This window comes from Archocentrus centrarchus, unplaced genomic scaffold (assembly GCF_007364275.1).
Source record: "Archocentrus centrarchus isolate MPI-CPG fArcCen1 unplaced genomic scaffold, fArcCen1 scaffold_30_ctg1, whole genome shotgun sequence".
NCBI lineage: Eukaryota > Metazoa > Chordata > Actinopteri > Cichliformes > Cichlidae > Archocentrus > Archocentrus centrarchus.
In genome coordinates, this window is record NW_022060259.1 from 1317832 (window position 1) to 1332500 (window position 14669).

The 14669-nt window shown below is 42.7% G+C and overlaps 1 protein-coding gene across 1 annotated transcript in view; it reads left to right on the plus strand.

Moving 5' to 3' along the window:
* Positions 1 to 6958: 6958 nt before the first annotated feature.
* The window catches only part of LOC115776359 (calcium-binding mitochondrial carrier protein SCaMC-2-like), a 29022-nt gene continuing 21311 nt past the window's right edge, over positions 6959 to 14669 (plus strand). Inside the window, exon 1 of the mRNA XM_030724000.1 lies at positions 6959 to 7782. Coding sequence (XP_030579860.1) covers positions 7426 to 7782 — 357 coding nt within the window. The 5' untranslated portion in view covers positions 6959 to 7425. The remainder of the gene's footprint in view (positions 7783 to 14669) is intronic.

Consider the following 14669-nt stretch of genomic DNA (forward strand, 5'->3'; position numbering starts at 1 on the left):
TACAGATATTTGAGTTCCCTGAGTTTTATTATTTTTTAACAGTCATCTCATGAACCACTAAAACTGTTGACTTGGAACTTCAGTCTCCTCCTCATTCTACAGATGTGCGGAGGAGAGCGTCCTGTGCTCCTGTGGCACTGATGTGTGGCAGCTGCTCTGCTGCAGAGGACGTAGAGGGTGGTGAAGGCTTCGATGAAGACTGTCGGAGTCGGCTTCTCCACCACCACGGACATTTACACCTCCAGATGCATCATGAAGGACCCCCACACCCAGCGCACACAATTGTTGCTCCTCTGCCCTCAGGCAGCAGCATTAAATGCAGGAACAGCAGGAACAGCTTCTTCCCTGAAGCTGTTCAACCCGGTCTCACGGCAATTCGTGCAATAGTCCCGAAATTTAATCTATTGATTCGTGCTCATGAACACGAATTTCTTCTTTGTTTTCCGTGTTACTCGGCACGATTTCTAACCTGCCTGAAATGCAGTGGGATAATTTTTTTCGTGTCCCCATTACGTTTATTTATTTATTTTTTTCCTTTTCTTTTGAACCGAAAGCTCAGAAGCTGAATTATGCCTTATAATTGCAATCCTTAACCGCCACTTTTCCTTTTGACATGAGTTTCTCCTTGTTTTATTTAACCTGGCAGTGCTTATTGTGGCTGTAACGACATTTGTGGGGCTTTTTCAGATCTAAATTTATATTTACGTGTTAGTGCTATATTCGGTGTCCATTTTTTCTGTGAGTTCAGTGGTCTGAAGCATTTTTTTCCCCCGTCGGTTCTCTGTGTTAAAGAATAAAAAAGTTTGGACACCCCTGCTCTACTTGATAAACATTTGACAAAGTGTAGCAACTGATGAATGTAGGAGTGAAAAACTCAAGTTCTTTAATTCTTTAATTAGGATAAACTGAAACATCTCCACAGGAGGGCTCTGGTTTTGACTGTGCACTCTATCCTAAATGTGCTCTATTCATTTGACTTGATTGGTCAGGAAATGTACTTATATTTGGATAAAATACTGAATATCTCCTTAGACCATTTCACCACAATAATCCCATTTCCCTGTATTATATTTTATTATTCTAAATAATTGATAACAATAAAGCATGATGGATATTACTGTTAATTTATGTGATGCAGTCTTTTCTTCATGATTTGATGTGTTTTGCTGGAGAGAGTTCTTAACACATTTATTCACTTCTTCTCATTTTTCCTTTAATTTGTCACCCACTATATACACAACCATGAAGTTGATGAAATTATTAGCAGCAGCATCCAATGATGGTTCACTCTGCAAACACAGACAGAGGTTTTCCATACAGGAGCCCTGCACAGTGATTAAACACTTTGACAAAGACTTCAATCATTTATAATTTGATGATTATCCAGTGGATGGTAAATGGACTGGTTCTGGTTCCTTTATAACATTTTAAACAACACGCATCATTCACATACAAGGCATACCAGCCCTTTTTTCTGCACCTCAGTGCTTTTTTAACACATGTGCTTATAGAGGATCTAAATTTTGATACCCTTATACTTTACTGTTGTTTACTGTTGTTTGGGGTGGCTGTAGCTCAGTAGGTAGAGCAGGTCACCTACTGATCGGAAGGTCAGCGGTTCGAATCCTGGCTACTCCGGGCTACATGCCAATGTATCCTTGGGCAAGATACTTAACCCCAAGTTGCTCTCCGACCGTTCTGTCGGAGTATGAATGCGTGTGAATGTTAGGTAATTAAAAGCACTTAGCTTAGCAAACATGGAAGTGCTTGTATGAATGGGAGTGCATGGGTGAATGCAAACAGGGTGTATAAGCGCTTTGAGTGCTCATACTGAGTAGAAAAGCGCTATATAAGAACTAGTCCATTTACCATTACAAACACTTACAGATGTAATGGGGCCAGAAATGTTTGAAAATGTAAACAATTTTCACAGCCAGTGAACAGCACACTCCTTCATTTTCATAAGGATTAGCATAATCATTATTTTCATACTGTAAAAATGCTTTTTGGTCACTACAAATATTTTACAACTTTCATATTTTTACATGATAAGGGAAAGGAAGAGAGAGAGGGTGAAAAGAAAGGGATAGAGAAGAGAACCCCCCCAACAATCCCCTCTGAGCAAGCACTAGGCGACAGTGGGGAGGAAAAACTCCCAACAGGAAGAAACCTCCAGCAGAACCAGGCTCAGGGAGGAGCAGCCATCTGCCGAGACCGGCTGGGGGGGGTGAAAGGAAAAGAAAAAGGAGGGGGACTGAGGAAGCTGATGGAGAGGATGGCTAGAGGAGAGAAAGGCAGCGAGGAGAGGTCACAGTGAAGGAGATGACTAAAGGTGGAGGACGGTGAGGCAGTCTAGTTATTCCAGAAAAACTTGAAACGCTTTTTCTTCTTTAGCCAGCGTTCCTGCAGCTCTTTGTACTGTAATATAATGTTGTGCAGGTCATTGATACCTTGAGCATTCTGCTCCTCAAGTTTTTTGCACCTTTTTTCCAGTTCTTCTATTTTTTCCTGCTGTTCTCCATTCTTTTCTTGCACTTCTTTAAATTTCTCGTCCTGATCTTTATTTGACTCGTACATGTCTTGAAACTCCTGATTTCTCGTCAGCACTTGCTGAAGTTTACACTGCATCTCTCCACATATCTTCTCCAGATCTTCCTTTTCTTCTTCTAATTCATCCCTTTCGTCCTTGAGTTGATAGTAAAACACTTGCAGGCCTGTGTTTTTCTTCTGAAAGTCATGGAGAATATGCTCTGTCTCTCTCAGCGTTTCTTCCAGATCTTCCTTTTCTTTCAGCAATTCTCCATTCCTTTGCAGGGCGTCATCAAGCTCTGCTTGCAAGACTTTGTTCTTTCCCAGAACGGATGCAATGTTGTGTTGCATCTTCTTATGGATTGCTTCCAATTCACTGAGGTTGCTTTGGACCTCTCTGTGTTTTATTTCCTCTTTCTTCTCTTCCAATATTTGTTTATTTTTTGCCAATTGGACACCAAGCGTAACCTGATTCTTTCTCTCGGTGTCGAGGAGCCTGCGCTGCATTTCTGTTTCACACAGCTTGAACTCCATCCTTCTGTGTCTCGCTTTCTCTTCGTCCTTCTCTTCAAGAATTTCAGCAAGTCTTCGCCGGGCTTCATCAAGCATCATCTGCTGCCTTTCATTTCGTTTCTCCGATGCCTGGAGCCTGTAGCACAAATCATTGTACCCAGCTCTTTGCTGTTCCTTCTCTCTCATCAAGCATATAATCCGCTCCCATGCTTGATTAAACATCGTTTCCCAATAATCACATGCAGTCTGCATATTGGCCTGTTGATCATCCCAGTCGAAAGATCGTGCGTACTGAGACATGCTGCAATCTTTAGTCACTGACTCACTAAAGTTTCCAAATGTTTCCAAATGGTTTTTCAGCCGATGCTGAACGTTTGAAAGCTGCAAATATGAAAGCTCAAAGCTCAGATCAAAGGATAAATGAATGAATGAATGAATGAATGAAGGTTTTATTGCCATGTGGGTGAACAGGTTCACACATTGGAAATTGCAATTAACAAAGCACCCATCCAAGAATACAACAAACACAAACACAACACGGGGGGACAGGTGTCCTGAGGTTATGCAGCCGACTTGCAGAGCTACCTTTACAGTTCCCCGAAAAAGAAAACAACACACATCATGGGGTAGTTAGGTTAAAAAAAAAGTCATCTGGTACAGTGCTCGAAAAGAGCACCATACCAGGGTCCGAAAAAAACCACCTTAGCAAAGCATATTTGCACATTTAAAGCCAGGATAGCAGCGGTAGGTGAGGTCAGGTCAGGAGGGGATGCAGACGGAGACGAGAGGGTGGCGGCATTGTGGAGCCAGATACCGGCTCCTAGCCAAAACAGTTCGCTGATAGTGATGGAATTTCATCAGCAGCCGTGGTACACCAGATCCAGCTTCACAAATCACAAAGCGGAGTGGGGGGGGGAGAGCAACTGTCACACATAGTCCTGGAGAGATATGGTTGCCAGCCAAGGCCGGCAGGGGAGCCAAATCCTGACAATGCAGATGTTGTTTTGGAACAGGCTGCTTGTTTTTTCCCAACAGCCTTCAGTCTCACTGGGAACCATTCAGTAATCCAATATTCCAAATTCATTAGTTACCGTCCTCACTGTGCAGAACCGAACCTTATCTCCAGATCTAACCCCTCTCGCCTGCGAGCCCGTCAAATTTACGGCTCAGGTCCACCAGGCTTTTTTTTTTGTAACTTTATTTTTAATGGATTACACAAAGGAATACAAGAGAAAAAGAAAAGTAAGTTAACAAGTGAAACATGAATGAACTGAAACACTGGGAGGGGGGATCTTCATTTTTACATAGCATATGTCTTGAGTTGACCCTTCGTAACCTTGTTCAGTCCTGTAACGTTGATGTGAAGATTGTCCATTTTTCCCATTTATCTTGGCATTGTTCTTCTTGTAACTTTAGTCTGTGGGTCAAGAGCTCAGTCTCATGTATTGAGTTTACAGTCTGTATCCATTCCTTACTCGTGGGAGGTAGTAATTGGCACCATCTTCTGGTGATTACTTTCTTAGTGGCTACCAGCAAAATTCTAAACAGATAGCAATCACTTTTAGACACAGCATTTCCCAGAAGTCCCAAATATAGGACCACAAAGGACTTAGGTATTGAGTACCCCAATACTGTTGCAATCTCCTTATGTACCTCGTCCCAGAATTGCGTGATTTTGGGGCAGAACCAAAAAATATGTGAATGGTTAACATTAGACATGCCACAGTCTCTCCAGCATAGTTGAACTCTGGATTTGAATTTACTAGTAACTTTGGGTGTGACAAAATATCTAATTATGTTCTTCCAGCAATGTTCTCGCCACATTCTGGAGGTGGATGTTGTAGTTTGGGTCTTCCAAATATTCAGCCAATCATCATCTGTGAGGGCAATTCCCAGTTCCTTTTCCCATTTTGCTTTGATATCCAGTGTGGTAGTGCAGGTCCACCAGGCTTTGAGTCTGAGTCTGTACGGCTCTGAACAGGCCGTCCACCTGGGTCGGCAGCCTCTGCAGATGTCGAACTGCCGCCCAGATTTTCTTGATTTCCCGGTAAATCAGGTATCCTCCGAGCCCAAACAGAAAAGATACCGCTACCAAAAGGCCGAATATATAGGCGTCTTCCACGTCTTCGACCTCAAGGGCCGAGAAGCACACAGGTCTCCACGAGCTCCAAGAATCGATGACGTATCCAACTGGGTCTATTCCACTCGGACACGCAGGCTCCCCTTTCCCCGATCTCATAGTGGAAAAAATTCGATCAATGATGGTGAAGGCCCAGTTTGCCAGATCCATGTTGCTCTCAATCTTATTCTTATTTGGACAGTGTGTAAGAGACGCTCTCACAGCAAGCAGCAAGCGGAGAGATGGGGAGGGCAGGGAGAGAGAGATAGTGCGACCGTCTCCGACAAGAGCAGGAAGAGGAAGGGGCAAGAGCAGGAAGAGGAAAAACTGAAGCCTTTAATGTAAGATTCACAAAGCCAACATTACGTCTGCACCTGAAGTGGTTACATGACAGAGTCAACATTCCATATGCAAATGAGGTGGTCACATTGTAAGCACTTTGAGTGCTCATATCTGAGTAGAAAAGCGCTATATAAGAACTAGTCCATTTACCATTTACCATGACAGAGTGAACATTCCATATGCAAATGAGGTGGTCACATGACATTTTTAATGTGGATTTTTATTTGTTGTGTGAATGCTGGTTCAGATAGTATTCAAATCCTCAGTCAACCTCCCCCTCTTTCAACTCTAACTGCTTCCACATATCTTCAGCTACAGACACCATTCAAATTTTAAAACAATGACAAGACATTAAACTATTCAGCTTGTATTTATCTTTTCAATATCTTTGATGGTTTTTCAATGTGTACCTTATTCAGTACAGCCACCAAGCAATCTTCTGTTAAATTCTCCACAGATTTCTTTTCCTCTTAGTTTTCCTGCAAACTGTCATTTCAAATAATGCTCCTGTAGGGACAAAAGCTGAAATAAGACAAAACGTGAGAATCCTGTTGAGATGATGATTAAAAAAATGTTATTCTCCAAAACCACTTTCAGAGCGCTGCACTGAGAATATTTCCCCACCATCACCGTGTATCCCTGTAGGAATGTCTCACAGTCCCAACACATCCTAAAAATGCTGCAGCTGAAATGTTCTACCGTTGTTACTATTTCACAATTAAAGATGAGCAGATGCTCAGTTCAGTGATGGCTAAGAAAACCACTACAGAGATCCGAGTGAAACAAGACCAGCCCAGAGAAATGTGAGAAGCTGGGACCATCTTGCAGGCGCAGGCGCGCTAAAGCCGGGCTTTGGAAACCCGCAAGCATCAATAACTGCATTATAAATGTTTATTCTGTCTATGCTCCCAGGTAGCACTTAGACAAAGGTCAGTCCCAGGCTACACGCTGCCCACTCGGTAACGGCAGTGTTATTCAGCCTGAACAACAAAAGATGGCGCTACTGAGCCGGTCATGCCACTCAACAGCGTTAGAAAAACATGCCCCCCGGGGCAATTATTTAAAGGCATTATCTAAATAAACTTTAATTTCAATGCTCGCTGGGACATAAAAACTGCATGTGTAGAATCAAAGGTCAAATCTCATTTAAAAAATCTGACTTTGCCCCAAAATAAGGGTTAAAGAAGCTTTTCAGCTTGAAAGTCTGGATTGTCGCACAGTCTCTTACTGTTAACGTTCGCTCACGTTTTTAGCCTGCTTTCACATTGGCAGATTTTTTTAATTAAATATTTTATAATTAAATAATTTCGTGTAATTTCTCGCCCTCCCAAGCGGAGCCGGCCTGCGTGTCAGTTGTCACGCAGGCCCAGCTTTACACACACACAAAAAAAAAAACCCTTGGTGCGTTCACGTTGTAATCTCGCGTTATGTAGCGTGATTTCGGGAGCACCGGTCTTCTTACAAGACCTGGCTCCGGCAGACAAACGTCTCGCTTTCCTCAATGGGCGGTAAGTTACCGGCACCTAAATATCGGAATCAACCGTATGTGAAAAAAGGGACCTTAAAGTGTAACACTACTATTCGTAGTGGGTGGAACTCGAGCTCAGAGTAAACCTGAACCTGGAGGCATTTTAATAGACCGCAGAGTCCGCGTAAACACCGCTGCGTCTCGCTTCACCGGCATCATTTACTCGGTAACGCTGAGCACAGTCGAGCTAACTGACTCCGGTGGGATTTCGGGGGCTATCCTGTCCGGCTCAGGTGAGCTTTTCAGGTGTGTTAGTGTGGGCTGAACGCAAACCGAAAGCCGGCGGCTTTAACAGAGGCACGTGTGACGTGGTAGTGAGGACTCCGCCGCTGGCGTCTGTGGCGGGGCACGCTCGGGTTGGTGCAGGGTCACGCTGTTCCGAAGAGCCGGACATATGATGCATCAGCAGGGCTCGTTGATGCCCTCTTTGCTCAGCGGTGTTTTCTGCCAGTGCCGGTCGACAGACACCCATCCAGGGGTCGACCCTGGTGGCGGAGGCGGGGTCCCCACCGCGGCCCCCATCTCGCCAGCATCCCCAGCTAAACCAGTAACCCGACAGGCAACGTCTGGTGACTGGCACACGGATGAAGCAGAGCATCCATGCGACATATGTGGAGGTCCGGAGCAGGAGCACAGACTCAAAGTGCTCTTCCAGGTCCTGGATGTGAACGGTGACGGAGGCATCTGTGTGAACGACTTGATTATCGGGCTGAAGAAGTTAGGAGTGCATCGCACTGAACATGAACTCATGGTAAGTGGACACAGCTCACACTGGCTGCATGAGATGCTATAAGAGTTATTCTCCCATGATGCCACGGTGCTGTTTTTGCATTTCCCACAGAGAGACGCGCATTCAGTGTCTCATTTTCATTTAAGGCCAGTGAAAATATATGCTAGGAGAGACAAGAGGCTCAGGCAGGTGCTGGGAGTTATTGTAAGGAAGTAACAGCAGTAGATGGCATGAAACAACTGGAGAAAAGGACAAATGCACAAGCTTTCAGGAAAGCACAAAGTGATGATAAATTACAGACAGGCACGTCATTTAGTGAGCAATCATTTAACTATTTGTTCACCAAAAGACAGCTGAGACATCAGTAATTACACTGTTAATAAGCAATGCTGTGCTTTAGTACACTGGGGTAAGAACAATGCCTGTTTTATTTTAAAATATCAGTTTTTTTGAAAATCACCCTTAAATGTACGCAGGAAGTATGCTTACAGATACAGCTTTTTATTAAAAAAGAGGTTCAGGTAGGACGAAGATGACCCCCAAACTGGAACCAGGAGAACTTTGGGGACAGATTGGGGGGGGGTGCAACTGTGCGACTCAGTGAGGCATAGAAAGAGTCCTGAAGAGAAATGTATGGCTGTAACAGCAAAGATGGGGTTCTCCATCCATGCCCCAAAGAACCAAGTAACAGCTGAAACAGGAAACATATGATCCAGTGATGTTCTTGCCCTGACGCATGTGCACAGTTGAGGTTCACAGCAGTTTCAGGTGTGTGTTAGCAGGTGTATCTAAACTCAATGTCATGGTAAAGATGTGATGTGTACCTGTTGTTTTTCTTGGCATTTATTCAGTGTGGTGGTGGGGATGAGTCAGAGACACTCATTGTGTTGGGATACTGGACTGAGCCATGAATGAAGCAGCAGGGAAAAAAAAATTAAACCTTATTTTGATTTAAAATCCACCAAATTTATACTTAAAAAAAATCAAAATGTAACCAGTAATTCTATACCTGTGTGGTTGTTGTTGTCCCATTGACCACTGAAATTGATTTTAAGGCTTTCAGAGTGAGGAGGAGAGCTGCAAACACAGTTACTGAAGACATTTTTTATTTAACCCAATGTTAAACATTTTGTTTTGGAAATCTGTCTTAAAAATTGAGGTACTGCCCAATACTGTTGCTCACTGTTACTGTATTCCTATTCTTTCAAATATTTGTGAAATGATTTTTCCATCGTGACACCTGAAATGTTTGTCTTCCTGAAAAATTTGGGTGTTGTGCACTCCCTGACGCAGTGGAACAAAGTTTTTACTGCTTCTTGAGACTCAGCAGAAGTGCCTGAATCCGTTTAGTTTCTCTTCACCGGCTATTTCCTTACACATAGAGGTATACAGAACAATCATGTAGCTGGTTGTAATTGTCATGGTCCTAGACTGGAGCTCATACTACTTAGTTCCTTATGATGTCAGTGAATAGTGTGACAGACGTCTGAATTATTCTGAACAGGCCGAGTCAAGATCCGTGACGGGACTGTCTGAACAGCAGCCAGCTTTACGTCACGGCCAGAAGCCCTTCAGGCCTCTTTGCACTCTTTGAGGCAGTGAGTCCTCCCTGACCTCATTTGACAGTCTGGAAGCAGATCAGGGTTGTGCTTCTCACAACATTTTTATCACTGTTTGCTGACAACAATCTCTTAATGCCTGCTAATGATACCCTCCTCATGCCATGTGACGTGTTGTTCACAGCAGGCTTTACCTTCAACAGCTGACTGAGACTGAGATTTCTGTGTCTCTGAAAATCAAACTAAAATCCTCAATCCTTTTGACAGCTGAAACCTTCCTTTAAGCAGATCTTAAGCAAGTGTTTTTTATTTATTATTATTTTCATTCTTCTGTACAGTTTATATCAATGAACATATGACTTTTAAATAGTGACAGGGTGCATGGAAAGCCTGCAGACAAAATCAGGGTTTAATTACTTTTGACTGACCATTAGAGGAAGTGACACAGATTTTCTCCGAGGCCAAATGTTGTGTCATGTCACCATCTCTCCTGAGATGACTGTGACTCAGGAGGTAGAGCAGGTCATCTACTAATTAGAAGGTTGGTGGTTCAATGCCAAAGTATTCTTGGACAGTCTTTTTAAACATTTATAAGTATTTTCACTTACTTAACTGAGTCCCATTGAATAAAAAAAAGCATAAAAACTGCATGGATCACCAAATCCATTGTGATGTGTTTGACACCAAAAGAAATTCAAATATCTGCACTTTCTATTTTGTGCCTAAGTATTTGATATATTTATCAGAAAAAATACATAAAATCTCTGTTGCACTGATCAAATTTAAGCACTGATACACTTGTGTCAATGGGGAGGAAGAGCTCACTTTTAACAGGAAGAGAACGTCCTTATTTTTGCTCATTTTGCAGATGCCCAATCACAGTGGATTCTGGGATGTTTAAATGCCACATTAGCACCTTGGCCTATTTGTTAGGTCCCATGTGCTATTCCTGCTGATAGAGAACTGTGCTGTCAGGGAGTGCTGTTACGATGAAGTAGGCATGTGGTCTGTAACAGTTTTGAAAGTGGGTTGTACGTGTTTAGGCATCCATGCATGGACAAAAAGAAAGTGATAATAGACAATTTTTTAAAGATGAGTCTCATTTAACAGGTAACACAGGGCAACCTGCTGAAATAAGAAATGAAAGAAAATTCAGATTTTTCAAGGCTTATGAAAAGCGTTGCATCTTTTATGTACACCATTGTCTCTTTCTTTGCATGCCATTTCATTAATTGCAAGAAGGAACATTTCTTGTAAGTGCAGTAGGGGAAGGGTGCTTTCCACTGAGGAAATGAACAAAGTCAAAGGAAGTCAGATCTGTAGGATGCAATAGTGCTGGATTCTGAGCATAAGTAATCCAGCTTGGCTGGTTGAGAGGCTGCTGCTTTTAAAACCATCATCAGCACTTCAGGATGTACATTTTGTACCACCTACAAACCTGAAATGTGAAAAACTTGAGAAAGTTATTAATCACTACCTGACCACTAAAAAAAAAAAAAAAAAAAAAGGGTTACAAGACATTTTAATGCAGCAGCTATTTTTCCACTTGTTGTTGAAGCTTCTCTGATTTCCACCAGCAAATGAATATATATACTATGACAATGGGTACCATTGATAACAATTGGCCATGCATTCCTCTGTCACTCCAAATAACATGACATGGGAAAAGCTCTTAATTTTCTCTTGTCATAGAAACAACTATTGGAGCCATGTCAAGCCAAAATTGTCAAAAGTATACATCCTGCAATTATCAGGAATGTAAGCATCATATACCATAAATCATGTTAGCTGGTTCATTTTAAATACCCTCCTTCTGAAGGTTTGTTGGTTCAGAAGGGGAGCTTTTTCAAACTGCCACCAAACTAACTGTGCCCTTAACTTTCCACTGCATCTCTTTAGTGACTTCAGCTGTAGTCTGTTAAAGGCCAAAACCATCAGGGTGTACCTCATCCAGTAACAACTAACAAGCAATGTTCTACAAAATCTTTCACACATTTTCTTTCCCTCTTAGTTTTACTGCAGAACTTTATTTAAATAGGGCCAAATCACAACAACAGTCACTTCAAGGTGCTTTATAATGCACGTGGTGACCCTACAGTGTTTGGGAGAACACTTGGCAACAGTGGGAAGGAAAAACAGGTTTAGGGGTGAGGGGAGGGAGAAACAAAAGGAGAGCATATGGAGATAGGACAGAGAGGGAGGAGATGAAATTTACTGACAGCAGTGGTGTAGAAACACCTGGGGATCGAAAAGAGGTGAGTGGGGAAGAAATGCTCAGTGTATCACAGGAGGTCCTGCAGCTGTCTCAGTCTATAGCAGTGTAACTTAGAGATGGTTCAGGGTCACCTGATCCAGCCCTAACTATAAGCTTGATCATAAAGGAAAGTTTTAAGCCTAATCTTAAATATAGTGAGGGTGTCTGTCTCATGAATCCAAGCTGGTTCCACAGAAGAGGGGCCTGAAAGCTGAAGGCTCTGCCTCCCATTCTACTCTGAAGTATCCTAGGAACCACAAGTAAGCCAGCAGTCTGAGAGCGAAGTGCGCTGTTAGGATAATGTGGCACTATGAAGTATTTAAGAGATTATTCAAGGCCTTGTATGTGAGGAGAGGGATTTTAAATTCAATTCTGGATTTAACAGGGAGCCAATGAAGAGAAGCCAACAAGGAAGAAATGTGCTTTCTCTTTCTCGACCATGTTAGTGCTCTCACTGGAGATATGGAGCAGCTGGCAGGGGAACATTTCGGCCATAAAAGCCCCAAGTCTGTCCTGAATTAAAAAAAAAACTTTCAGGGGGAGGGATTTTTATAACAGCCATGCTATTCCACTCAAGGAGAAAGTTGAATGTAACACTGTGTGTCACACAGTATCCAAATGAACCAGGAGGTCTGCCTCAGTCTGAGCTACAGGAAGAGCTCCCACAGATTTTTCACTAACTACTAAGCTGCCAAACAACTATGAAGAGTTATTAAATCCTGCAATAACATCAGTAAGTTTGGAACAGTGAGATGAACTGAAGTGAGTGAGAGGGACGTCACTGAGATGATAAATATTGCCTCATTAAAAAAACATGCAGCTGGTTCTTACCTCAAACAAAGATTTGGCGACCCTGAACAGGATAAGCAGTAGAGAATGGATGGATAGTGTATAAAGTGCTTTAAGTGCTCAGCGTGAGTAGAAAAGCGCTATATAAACACTTGTTCATTTAGTATTTAAAAGTGAGCTTTAAGCATTTGGATCAGTAAGGCTCAAAAGAGAGCTACTATATTAATAAAGTCTAGTAAGTCTAGTCTAGGAAAGAAAGCTGGCGAAAATGCTCACAGCTCTATTATTATTATTAGCAGTGAGATGGATTATCATGGACAGATTCGGTTTTTATTGTTTCAGCTTGGTGGTGTTTAACGGTCTGACAGCAAGTAAAGAATAAATATTAAAAACAGAATTTAAGGCAGACTTAGTCTAACTGACCCCGATCAATATCCCAGAAGCTTGAGTGACTTGATGAGCAGTGTATTTTATTATTTTTTAATTTAAATGTAATTCTGAGCATTTTGTGTCTTGTGGTGTTTTGTAAAACTTTAAATACTCACCAAAAGACAATAACTGTAGTAGCAGTTATTGTCTTTTGGTAGTTGCAGTAGCAGTCATCCTAAAGACTTTTTTTTTTTCCTATTTTTGGCCACAGCGGCTTTTTGTGACAGTGGAGAGAGACAGGAAATGGGGGAAAGATAAAGGGGAAGACACGCGGGCAAATCGGCGCCGGGCCGAGACGCGAACCTGCGCCGCCCGCACCGCAACGGGGCGTGTGTATGTGGTCGCCGGCTTCACCACTAAGCCACCCAGGCGCCCATCTTAAAGACTTCTGTTTAAATTTCCTACCCATCTAGGTAGCTTTTCCATCTGCTTAGTCAGCGGTTGTTTGATTTCCTCAGCGTATAATTCACAGGTGCCAGTTAAGTGAAGCGGTTGTCCTTCTTCTCATTGCCTGGATCTTTCTTTAGGAGTCTTCCCTGCTTATCAACAGTGATGAAACTGATCTCGTGGCTCATTGTTATGCAATGGTTCTGGTTTCAATCCTTATGCAATTGTAGTATTTATAATGTTGGGGAAACCTGCAGTCAGCTGAGACTGAACAAATCCCTTGGATGAGTGATGAAACCTGTCTCCCACTGAGATCATTGCATCCAGAAGAATTGAATCAGTTTTCTGGGATTTTGTTACTTGGGTTATTGACCATGCATTAAGATATTACTGCTACTATTACTACTACTGCTAATATTATAATAAGAATATCCATCCATCAGTTTTCTCTGCTTATCCAATTCAGGATTGTGGGAGCGCTGGAGCTGTCATGGGGCAAGAGGGAAGGCAGGTCACCAGTCTGTCACAGGGCTAGCACAGAGGCAGTGCCATAAGCTAAAAAAATAGAAAAAGTAAATGGACTAGTTCTTATGTAGCGCTTTTCTACTCTAACTGAGCACTCAAAGCACTTATACAACATGTTTGCATTCACCCATTTACACAGAGCACTTCCATCTGTAGCTAAGTGCTTACTGTCTAACATTCACACTCCGATGGTTGCATCAGAGATACTGAACTTGGTTCAGTATCTTCCCCAAGGATACTTTGGTATGCAGCCAGGAATGGAACCGCCAACCTTCCAATTAGCAGGTGACCTGCTCTACCTTCTGAGCCACAGCTACACCAAATTAATACATAACAATAAGAAATGACTCTCCCCCTCCCCGCTCTCTCTCTCCCCCGTGTCTATGTGGGTTTTCTCCGGGTACTCCAGTTTCTTCCCACAGTCCAAAGACATGCAGTTACTGGGGTTAGGTTAATTGGTCACTCTAAATTGCCCATAGGTGTGAATGTGAATGTGGATGTTGTCTGTCTCTCTGTGTTGGCCCTGCGACAGGCTGGCGACCTGTACAGGGTGTACCCTGCTTCTCGCCCTATGTCAGCAGGGATAGGCTCCAGCCCCCCTGCGACCCTGAACAGGATAGGTGGAAGAGAATGGATGGATGGATGGATGGATGGATGGATGGATGGATGGATGGATGGATGGATGGATGGATGGATGGATGAAGAAATGACTTCCATTCTTGCTGGATGGCATCACTTATCATTTAATTTCTCAGCACTATCTCACTGATGCTGGAGAATCTGGAAGTCATATGCTCCTTGATCTCCATCGGTTTTCTTTTTTCAGTTTTATAGTGAGTATGATAGTGAGAAACAATATGAGGCACTTCGTTTCTGGCTTCTTCCCCGGACTCTGTTGTTTCAGCTTCTTCAGTTGGAATTTTTCCTGCTTTTGTGCTTTATCAGTGCAGGCTTCTCTCTTACAT